Source organism: Plecotus auritus, assembly GCF_963455305.1.
Source record: "Plecotus auritus genome assembly, chromosome: 7".
Taxonomy (NCBI): domain Eukaryota; kingdom Metazoa; phylum Chordata; class Mammalia; order Chiroptera; family Vespertilionidae; genus Plecotus; species Plecotus auritus.
In genome coordinates this window covers 47,132,554-47,144,379 of record NC_137774.1, presented here as the reverse complement: position 1 = coordinate 47,144,379, position 11,826 = coordinate 47,132,554, and the positions used below count along the sequence as shown (strand labels likewise).

Below are 11,826 nucleotides of genomic sequence, written 5' to 3'. Positions count from 1 at the left end.
CTTAGGTAATTCTAATGTACAGCCAGGACTGAGAACCACTGATTCAAAGCATAGAAAGATGCGAAAGTTCTTAAGGCTCTTATAACCTAAACTGGTTTTGTAAAGTATGTCTAGGCAAACATAGTGAGAGATAAGTCAGGAAAAGTATTGTGGAGGGCCTGCAACACACAGGTTGAGAAGTCTCTACTTAATTTAATAAGCAATAGGGAGCCATGGAAGGTTACTGAGCAAGATGTAAGCATGGGCAGTTAGAAGTATACAGAGAAGGTCCAGCTATTTATAGTTTAGAAAATGGACTTTTAAGTTTTTCTATGGAGTAGGCTTAACAAAGAAACCCAGCTTTCTTTTACTGCTATATTCTCAGTTCAAGGTTAACTTCCTTCAGCACCCATATTCACTGCCCTTTGTAAGTATCTGGAACATGTCGTGGAACGTGGCAGCCTCCCACGAATGTTTGTTGACTGAGTAAATGAGTGTGGCCCATCTCTATATCAGGAGAACTGGTATCTTGGGCTAGCCCCTTGGCATGCAAAGCGGTGAGGGCCGTTCTCTTACCGTTCCCTTCATTTATCCTCTAGGGTCTGCTTCTAATTCTACCAACTCCAATTCGTCCCCTCCCTGTGGTGCCTCCTTGTAATACGCTGCCACCCGGCTGGCTTCTGGCTCTGGCGCCAGGCTTCAAACCTGTCTTTCACCCATTGTTCAGTTCCCAGCGAGTCAAGTTCAATCCCAGGTTCAACCACCACGGTGATGGCCACAAACACATTCCCCTACGGGCACCTCGGAGGGAGTGCCCACAGCCACCCACCACCATACCTAGAAAACAGGCACAGAGGGGCGTTTCTATTCTAGCGGCCCTAGGTGTTGGGGGTGTGAATGAGAAGACCCCTCCCCAGTGACCAGCCCCCTCGGCGAGCGAGCGCCCAGCCCTCAGCGGGCGTGGCCGCTCTGGTCCAGCCCCCGCCCCGCCCCCCTCGTCGCGGAGAGAGATCCTCCGCTCGGCCACCCAAACGCCAGCCCCTCTCCACGTACGCCGGGCCACTCCCTTGCCGCGGAGCCCCGCGGAGGGTGATGCTCGGGATCCCACCTCTCCCGGCAGCTGCGCATTTCCGCGTGCCAAGGCGGCCCCGGCTCGGGCGGGCTCGCGGCGGTGGCCCGCGTTCCGCGGCCCGGGGAAGTTGTCTCCGGAGCCCGCTGCGCCTGGGTCTCCTCCCCCTGAGCCCCGCCCCCCCGCCCAGAGCTGGGATCTGTGAGCTGCCCGGCCCGGGGGCGTCGCCGCCTGCTCTCCGAAACCAGCGAGTCTCTGCTTCCCTGCGCGGAACGCGCGTTCTCCGCCTGGCTGGGGACCCCCGCGCACCCCCGAGACGGCGCGCGCTCAGAGCGCGGGAGCCCGGAGCGCCGGGCGCCTGGGACCCCGCGGAGCTACTGCCCAGCCCGCGGGGCTCGGCAGGGATGCAGGCTGCGCTGTGAGCCCAGGCGCCAAGGCCATGTCCGGCGCCCGCTGCCGGACCCTGTACCCCTTCTCCGGGGAGCGGCACGGCCAGGGGCTGCGCTTTGCCGCGGGCGAGCTGATCACGCTGCTGCAGGTCCCGGACGGCGGCTGGTGGGAAGGCGAAAAGGAGGACGGTCTCCGCGGCTGGTTTCCAGCGAGCTACGTGCAGTTGCTGGAGGTAAGGGGCGAAGGGCCGGGGGTTGGGAGGTCTGGGGCTCCAGTCCTTGGCGCGCTAGCAGACCTGTTGCCTGCTCCCGGGCTGCCGTAGACGCCCCTATCCGACGGGCGCCCCGGGGGCAGCCGTAGCGCGCCCGAGCCGTAGTTTCGCGCTCCTGTGGATGGTGAAGGCTGCGGGCGCCCCTTGGGGCGCGTGCAGCGCTGGGATCGCCCCCTGACCACCCCACGGTGCCGCGCCTCCCGGCACATCGCAGCTCCCTGGGAAAGCGAGAACTAGTTGCCTGTGCGAGTTCTGGAGCGGGAGGGCGGGCGCGTTCCCGGCAGTGCTAGGGGCCGGCGAAGGGCTGCTGAGTCCAGCGGTCTAAGGGAGATGCACCAAGTATCGGGGATTGGGAAAGTGGCACCCACTTGTCCTCTCAGCCCCGCGTCTGCATCCCGGAGCCCGCAGACCCGTGGACAGTCTTGCTGCCCCGATCAGGCTGCCTGGCCGCCTCAGGCCGCCCACTTGATGGTCAGCTGAGCCTGTCTGGCCATCAGCCCGAGCCCCATCAACAGGCTTGACTCAGGGGTGCCACAGCCTCCAGCCAGCGCCCCCTCCCCTTCAGAATCTGAAAGTGGCTTGTTCCTGGGGTCTGGCCTGTAGTCAGGGCTACAGGGGACCTGTTGAGCCAAATCGACTGGCTGTTTATTTTCTGGGTGACAGTTGGGAGGGTTCTGGGTCCTCTAATCGCTGAGCTCATGGTCACAGCCTGAGTGGGATCGGAAGTTTCTAAAGTCCTGGAGGCGGAGGTGGGTGGGAGTGGGGGTGGGGGAGGTGACCTTATAGGACATCTCCTTTAGTAAAAGGCTGTCTGACCCGGGGAGTGTTGTAATTAAATGAGAGGTTCCCCGCCATTGTGTACGTATACAGAACGTTCTGGTAAAAGGCTGCCCAAATCATGGAGACTGAATTTGTTTATAATTTAACTCTGACCTACTTCACAAAGAACAAAGTAGCAAATTTTGACAGAAAATGCTGCTTGCAGCTCAAGAAAGGAGAGAAAGGAAAGCAAAGAAGAAAGATAAAGGTGAATGGTTACAGGGTGAGTTTACCTAGGAAGTATCCAGTGGAAACCTTATTGAAGATGGAGCCTGGCCTTTTAGAGGCACATGGTCCAGAGCAAAACAACAAAATCCCCCTGAATGAATTACACAGTAGTATTTGAGAGCATGTAGGCTGGAAGGCGACCCCTCTCCCCCCCTCCCCTCTCCCTCCCAGCAGACCACAGAGTATGTTCCTAACCCTCTTGTTCTGTATATTTGAGCACCTGTGAGTGTAGGAGAAGCTCAGGTGCACAGATTTGGGTGTGAGGGTAAGCGAGTATAGTTTCCTACGAAGGCCCAGACCCTCCTTCTTTTCTAGCTCCAAAGCCCGGAGGGAGACTCCTATTTTAAAGTTCCTCTGGTGGCCACACTTTTCCAGGAAATACTGATGTGGACATTTGGCTGTTGGATGTCTGTCTGGCGAGGAGGCGCGTCCCTGGCTGGACTCTGCCAGCTGTGTTTTGGGTGGGGGTGAGGCTGGTGGATTTGTAGCCTGTGTTAGTAAGATGGAGTGTCTCTGCATTTCTTAGTGGCGGAAAGGGAGGGTGGACCAGACCCAGGGGACGAGCTGATGATCTGCTGTGACAGCCTTGGGTGTGTCAGCCGCCTCCCGTGGTATTTACATACTTAGGAAATCTCTGGTGCCTAAGGGGCTTTCTCAGACAACTCCCACCAGGACTTGTGACAGAAGGACCTCAGTATGAGCAGCTCTGACGAGAAGCCCTTTCATTTGTTGAGTACCTACTAGGCTGAAATACTAGGTGCTAGGCATGGTACATACACTGTCATCAGTTCCCCTGACAGCTCTGTGAAGGGGAAGGCACCATACCCATTTTACAGGCAAGTAAACTGAATATGACAGAGGGGGAGGGGATTGCCCAAGGAGCAATGCTTGCATATTTGCTAAGCAGCTCAGGTGGCTCAGAATTACCTCTGTGCCTGTGTCTCTTTTAAACATGGTGGCCTGGGCTCAGTGGTCCTAAAAGGCCAGTGAGGAAAGGGTGTGGATCCATGTGGGAAAGGCCAAGTGCAGCCCTGGAGGTCGGCATGGTGGTGACAGCATCCCTAAGGGGAGGCTGAAATACTGGGGCTGAAATGAGGTCAGTTGCTCCTTCCCACTTGGAGCATCTCTCCCACTAACCCTGAAGCTTGATTTCACTCAGAGCCAGCTGGTTTTCCCACAGGTGGAGGCAGAGGGTGGGGTGGGGTGGGGGCGGGGGTCTGCGCCCTGAGTCCTGGCACTTTTCAGGGCCAAAGTGATGCAGCTTTGACAGAGAGGATTGTAGACCAGGCCCTTTGTATCTGTGAGCCTCATCCATGAGCAGGCTGGGCTTCAGGGCTGAGGACTGGCCAGGGATAGAGGCTATGCAAGTAGAGCCCCTTGGGATGGGAGAGTCCTCAAGGACAGATGGACTTCGTGGGGAATGCAGAGCTCTCAGAGGAGTTGCTGGTGGTGGACTGGCCAGCATATGGAAACGCAAGTCTGAAGGAACACCAGCCAGATGTGTGTCAAGGCTGAGAGTTAGTGCAGAGACCAGGAAGCCAGAGAAGGAGCCCGCTGATCCTGACAGTGGTAAACCCCATGGATGTTTGCCAAAGGGGTGGCTGGCACTGAGCTTGCTGGGGCCTGGAGTTCAGAAGGCCAGGGAAGCTCTTGGGGACAGCAGTATAGACAGAATGGGCAACACCAGTCTCCTGGGGGAGTAGTGGGATGGTGGGTGTACAGCTGAGAATGGAAGCTCTACTGTAACCTCCACCCCACGTGGAAAAAGTGATACCAGAAAACTCCATTTTTTAATTATTATATTTTTATTGAGAGATAGAAATATCAACGATCAGAGAGAATCATCCATCGGCTGCCTTCTACTTGCACCACACTGGGGATTGAGCCCGCAACCTGGGCATGTGCCCTGACTGGGAATTGAACAGTGACCTCCTGGTTCATAGGTCGACACTCAACCACTGAGCCACGCCGGCCAGGCAGGAAACTCCATCTTGATGGAAGATGGCACTGGGGGTTGAGAGCAGTATGTGCAAAATGGACACACCCCAAGGATTTCTTCCTTGTTCATATGAAAAAAAAAAGAAAAAAAAAAGAAAGAAAAAAGGAGAACTGAGAGCCCAGCTTTGCAGGAAGCATAGCTCATGAAGGGGAGCTGGAGCTAACCCTGAGAGGGCTGACAGATCTGCCCTGGCGGCCAGCCAGGCCTTGGGGAGCGGCCAGTTTGGTGGATTCTGAGCCTGGTTACTGGGGAAATCTCTTTGGTCAAGACTCCGAGGAAAGGGGCAGCCTCTAGGAAAACCTCAGAGGAGTGTGGAGGGCCCTGGTGGAACTAAGGACTGGCCCCAAGGATCCTGGCTCTTCAGGGGATGGGGCAGCCTTCCAGGGGCGGCCAGGGGGAGGGCACCGGCTTCTCCCAGAAAAGGGAGGGGGCCTATAGATCAGACCCGCAGCTGCTGCCTATGACGTATAAAGGCCCATAGATAAAAGCAGCCAGAAAAATCCTTCTGGAGGGTCTCGTCAGTCATGAAGAGGGAGAGTTGAGAACTGTTCTAACCTTTGAGACATGGCTGAGGAGGAGCTGTGATGAAGGAGACCTGATATGAGGCTGGAGTCTGCAGAAGCACATACGTTCTTATGGGCTCCAAGCCAGGCTCTAGATCACCTCCATAGACTCGGAGGCCCAGCAGGGGAGGAGGTTGTCACCAGACTTCTTGGTACATGGAGGCTGAGGGACAGCTTCTGGGAAAGACAGATGGAGGAGGGAGCCCAATCTCCATCCCCAGGGAAGACCTGGAGAGGCAGACATGGCCCACTGGCTGGGCAAGTTCAGTAGCTGGGGGGCCTAACTCTGGCCCAGGAATTCCTTGTGGCCTGCTTTTACCTGGAATGGAGATAAGAGGTCAGGGACCTGGAAGATACTGTAAGACATCTGAAAAAACTCCCAGAGCTTTGGGAAATAATTCTGGGATTAGTAAGATTGGAACGCAAACACGACAGAACTTTCCTTGACCCACATGCTGTTCCTGGCTGAAGGTCTGGACCTCAGGTACAATCTGGCTGGAAGGTCTGGACCTCAGGTACAAACAGAATAGGATGCTGTTTGCCAGGAACTAGACAATTGCAGAGAGTCACCCTTGAGCTTGGCCTCTTTCTCTCTGCCTTCTCTTCCCTGTTGTGACTGTGCTGTAGAGTTTATGAGGTGTGGCTGTGGGAGAGAGATGTGGAGTTGGGGGAGATGGCTGTGCTATCGATAATTAAGGAACGATGTTTTATCTATTGCTATGCAACAAGCCACCCCAAAACGTAGTTCTCAGAACAACCATTTATTGTTATCACACACATTCTGTAGGCTGACAGGACTTGTTGCGTGGTTCTTCTGCTGGTCTGTCTTGGAGTCTCCCATGCATCTGGAGGCAGATGGCACCTGGAGCTGGAGTCCTGGATTGTCCCCTGGGCTGGAACCTCCAACATGGTACCTTGGTATTCTTCCGTGTGGCCTTTCTGTCCACGTGGTGGCTTATCCTCCAGGGCCTTTCCACGTGGCCTTTCACTTCAGCAGGGCACTTGAAGTTTCACACGGTGGTTGGCTTCCAAGAATGCAAAAGTTCAAATTGTCTGGCCTTCTTAAGGCACTTTGGTCAAGTAAGTCACAGGACCAGTCCAGATTCAGTGTGGGAGGGAGGTGCCTACAGGTGGATTCAGGGAGGCCAAGTTCACTGAGGACCATTTTGCAGACCAGCTACTCAGAAGGGTAGGGGGAAAGCAGTCCGGACAGATGATCCATTACAGAGGAAGCAGTGCCAGGCCAGACGGAGGAGAGGGCCTCCAGAGGGAGGGAAATGCAGGAGACTTGGCGGTCTGCTAGGAAATCCTCCATTGCCATCCTTGGCGGAGTTTCTTATTTTTCAAGATGCCAGGGATTTCTTTATAAAGGCCACACAGTAAATGATGCAGCTGAATTTGCAACCCGATTTTCCTGTCCCTAAAGCTTGGGTCTGTCCACTGGCCTGTTGACATACCAGTCCAGCATTTTCAGGTCAGAGCTATTTGATGCTGGTTATTAATAGACACAGAGCTGCCTGACATCTGGTAGATGTTTGACAAATTGATTTTAACACAGGGCCTTTCTTTCTGTAATGGGAACATTTCCTAACGTGGGTGTGGCTTTGTCCCTCATGCCAATAATTTTTAAGGCGGTCATCAGCTCAGTTCACAAAAGGTGTAATTAGGGCCAGTGGCTGTGGAGTATGTAATCGTGACCTAGAAGACCAAGGTGCTGCTTTCAGCACCTTCACTAAGTCCTCCTGCCCTTTGACTTGGGGGGCTGTGGCCCTCATTTGTAGCTCCTACTGTTTGCGCGTCTACCTTTGGCCCAGCCCTGCTCGCCCACCTCTGTTCAGGAGGAGCCTTCCCTACTGTACTGGTCTGTCCAGACGGCCTCACCACAGGCCTGCAGAGCCGTGGGCGGGGCTTACAGATGCTATGGATTGGGGCATCTCCACAAAAGTTCCCCTAGCAACAAGTCGGCAGGAATCCGTGACATGTTAACCACCACCTGAATCCCACATCCATTATTACTTAGAAGCATGAATGAGATGCTGACCTTCCTGTACTCTTCTCAGCCTGAAAGGGCCCAGCTCTTACCTAATGGCCTGGTTGACTTCACCTGTGAGCATGGAAGCTGGTCTCCACTTCGCGGGTGAAAGAAAATGTTTGGTAAACCAGCAAGCCTTGTATACATGTAAAGTATTAGGCTTTTTCTTTGTTTGTTTAATTTGATTTTTAGAGAGAAAGACAGGGAAAGGGAAAGAGAGAGAGAGAAACATTGATTGGCTACCTCCCGCATGCCCCCTATTGGGGATCAAGCTCGCAACCCAGGCATGTGCCCCAATTAGGAATTGAACCGGCAACCTTTCTGTGCACAACACCCACCAACTGAGCCACAAGAGCCAGGGCGGTATTAAGATTTGTAGCAGGCCACTCCAGGGGACGTTGTTTTCCCAAATTGCTCTCTTATTACTCACAGCAGCAGGGTGACACATGACAAGCTTTCTAATAGAATGTCAGGACTGATCTCCTTGTACTTAATTGCGCAATTAGTGTCTGCCTCTCTCCCTGTGTGGCCAGGCTCCTGGGGTGGGGTTGGTACCTATGGAGAGAAGTGGAAATGGTGGCCAGCAGGGGTCTGGCGTGTCCTCTGGCAGGCCAGAGCCTGCAGGACTGTGGAGGTGTAGATGTAACAGGTGTACGATCGTGAGAGGTTCCTGTGGACTCACGGGGACTCACCTACCTCCTCCTTTCACACTTAGTGTTTTCCCTGACTACCATCTGATAAAGGTTGTTTTTAGGGGAACTTTCTGGTTCACTGAATTTGCCTCACTTCTTGAGCTGGTACCCAGACTGGATCCCAGGTACTCAGATTTCACATGTGCAAACTGAACTCAGTCTCTCCTCCCTTCACTGCTCTCTCCATGCTAGAGTGAAAGTCACCAGCATCTATTGTCCACTGCATCACCTTACACTGTCCCCTGCCCTCTTCCCTTCCTCGCCGCTTCCTCGGGTTAGCAAGCCTTGCTGGCTCTCCCTCAGAAACATTTCTCAAAGCCTCTCCTTCTCCACTTGCGTCTGCAAACTTTCTGTAGAGGCCAGGAAACATTTTAGGCTTTGCGCCCAGGAGACAAAGTCGAGTCACAGCTGCGTCACTGTCACTCGCAGGGTGCCAGAGGCGGTGAGAAGCCGTGAGAGCGCGCATATGGTCCCTGTCACAGCACTCAGCTCTGCCCTCGGAGTGTGGAAGCAGCCACAGATGATCCCCGAGTTAATGGGCGTGGTTGTGTTCCGATAAAACTTTATTTATAGGCACCATAATTTGAATTTGCTTTAATTTTTATGTGCCATGAAGTCTTCTTTTGCTTTGTTTTCAACCATTTAAAGATGTCAAAGCCATTCTTAACTTATGGGCTGTATGTAGTTTGCCAGTCCCTGTCCAAAAGTTGGTCATTCATTCATCCAGCAATCTCTAATTGAGTGCTTCTGATGGGCTGTGAGCACTGTAGGTGCTGGAGGTGAAGTTGTGAAAGATGGAGATGGTAAACGAGCAAGAAGAAATATGATAATTCCAAGGGAGCGTGGCCAATAAAATAGGGTACTGCAATGGAGTGGGAGGAGCGGGGAAGAGCTGGTAAGACTGTCAGGGAAGGCTTCTCCAAGGAGGTGGTGGCATTGAGCAGAGACCTGAGTGAGGCACAGGACCCAGCCATGGGAATATTTGGGGAGAAATGACTTGAGGCAGAGGCACTACAAATGCAAATAATCCTGAAGAGGAGAGTGTACTTGATATATTTGAGAGACCAGACTATTCCAGAATGCTTAGAGAGTGGTGAGCAAGGGCAAGAGAGATTGGGATGGGATAGAGAGGGGGAGGTAAGTTGGATAGTCACCCCCAATCCCCCAATATATGTAACTTAATATTTCTATAATAATTTAATTTATGCATCTATTTTAAATATATTTTTATTGATTTCAGAGAGGAAGGGAGAGGAAGAGAGGGATAGAAACATCAGTGATGAAAGAGAGTCATTGATCGGCTGCCTCCTGCACACCCACTACTGGGGATCGAGCCCGCAACCCGGGCATGTGCCCTGACTGGGAATCGAACCATGATCTTCTGGTTCATAGGTCAACACTCAACCACTAAGCCATACCGACCAGGCAAATTTAATTTATATTTTGAGTCCCTACTCTGCATGGTGGGAGAAATGTCCTGTCAAATAATTTGGGATTTTTTTTGCCCTTTCACAGGTTTGCATTTATGTTCTGGGGACTTAACTAAAAACTTCCTTCCAAGGGTCCAGGTGCTCCTCAGTGTCATTTGGGCATCTGATGGGCTGCCTTCCCCCTGTGTGTGTTTCTCTTGTCTGTCTGTGCAATTGCCAGAGACCGTCTTCTGTCGGAAGGGCCCCTCCATCTGGCGCTCTCTCCTCTCTTGAACAATTTTTGGGAGGACAGGTATTCTTCTGCCTCCACTGTTGTGCTGGTAAATGTTTAACAACCTGCTGGGGGATGAGGGGTGGAGGGTTGAAGCTGGAGAGAGGGAAGTCCCAATTTGTTGCTTTTGTCAACTTCAGGGGTGTAAATACTCTCACCATGGCTATATGTTTCAAGCAACTACTGATTTTTTTAATTGAATGTATTTGACATATAGCATTGGGTAAAGTTGAGGTGTTAATTTGATGCACTTACATATCGTAAATGATTGCCATTACAGCAATATTTAGCACCTCTATTACATTACATAATTAACCTTTCTTTTGAGTGGTTGGTAGATAGTTAGATTCTAAGTGCAGCAGAAGCCTTTGGTTTGATTGAAGTGTGGAGAATGGATTTGAAGAGGGCTGGAAGGGAAGCCAGACGAGTCAGGAAGCTTGGAGGAGGGTGGTAGAAGTGAGATGGTGAGAAGTGGATGGATTTGAAATCTATTAGAAGGTGGATGAACTGGAGTGGGGAGGGGAGCCTCACCTCTTGCAGATCAGTTGCAATGCACTTTTTCCTGCTGGACTTTCCTCATTTGTGAATCATTCATTCTGCCACCAGAGATCTTTTCCTTGAAAAATGATGTAAAAAGCAAATAAAAATGGGCAAAAGTCAGTATCTTAATGCCAAAAGTGCTTTTATAAATTATTTTTTGAAACAAAGGAACACATCAGTACAAGAATGGCCAAGAGCTTGGATAGATACTTTATAATAAAAGATATACAAAATCATCAGCATATTCAGTTTCACTAGTAATCAGAGAATTGCAAATTTTTGAAAAGATAGCTTTAATAAACTGTCAAAAAGAAATGAATGAGTATTGGCAAGGGTGTAGGAAAATTGTCATATGCTCCCTCAAGGGAAATCTGGAAGTATACCTTAAAACGTAACACACACGTGCGCTCTGATCCAGCAATTCCAGTTGTGGAAATGACTCAGGAAGCATCTGAAGGAGGAGCTGTGTGCCCAGAGCGTCCGTGCAGCGTTGCTTCTCACGGAACACGAGCTGTTAAAATGCGGTTCACCTGTGAGCAGCACAAGGTCAGGCATGCAGAAGGGGGTCCGTCTCTATAATGGAACTGAATTGGAAACATATAAACTGTTGGTCCATCATGCTAAGTGTTTTAATGGAGTTATTACAGTTCAGAGTTTGCCTATGATGAGGCAAAAAGAGATGGTGTGTCCAGGAATGAGTTGCTTTCTAAAAGCAGGGACTGTGTGTGCCATGCATTCTGTTCGTATCCTTTTGTGGAAAAAACAGGTTGAAGAAATACTTGCTGGCCCAGGGCCCTATTCTTTTAAATATCCTTAGTAACAGCAAATCTTTGTCTTTCGAGGGGTGGATTTGATTTTTTTTTGGAAACTGCCAAAATCATTGGGAGCCAAGTCTGGTGTGTCTGGCTATCACCATGTCTATCACCCATGTTGCAAAAAAAAAGAATCAAAAGCAGCTTACCAAAAAGCATATGGTACAATAAGATAAAAGCATAAATATGTGAGGAAATCTGGGGAAAGAAGAAAATAAGATTGAGTGAAGTCTGAAGAGTGAAGAGGCTAATTAAGTAATGCTCTTTAGGGTTTACAAGGTCCTACCTTCAAGTAACGAAGTGCTTGAGTAGTTCTCCATGGGGAGTAACAGAAATGTCCTGAAAACGGGCAGCATTGTGTGCTTATGTGCTATATCAGTCAGGATGGGTTAGGACTTGCTGCCATAACAAACCCCTCATCTCAGTGGTTAAAACAACATGGTTTTGCTTCTTCCTCATGCTACAAGTCTGTTGCAAGTTGGGTTAGGATTGTAAGACCTTCTGGGACCTAGGATGACAGAGCAACCAGTATCTAGGATCTTGCTATTGACCATGTTAAAACAGCGTGTTCTTAAAGCTTCTGCTCAGAGGTGACACCTGACATTTGTGCTCATATTTTATTGACTACAGCACAGCCACACCTAACTTTAAGTGGGTGGGAAATTCAATCTTAGTGTGCCAGAAGGAGAAAAGAAGCAAGCTGAATACATCTGGGTGGACAGCTCTATTGA

At 51.1% G+C, this 11,826-nt stretch overlaps 1 protein-coding gene across 1 annotated transcript in view; it reads left to right on the top strand.

The window, feature by feature from the left end:
* The first annotated feature begins 1,331 nt into the window (after positions 1-1,331).
* GAS7 (growth arrest specific 7) overlaps positions 1,332-11,826 on the top strand; it is a 211,203-nt gene continuing 200,708 nt past the window's right edge. The window contains exon 1 of the mRNA XM_080681514.1: positions 1,332-1,670. Within this exon, the coding sequence (XP_080537640.1) occupies positions 1,488-1,670 (183 nt within the window). The 5' untranslated portion in view covers positions 1,332-1,487. The remainder of the gene's footprint in view (positions 1,671-11,826) is intronic.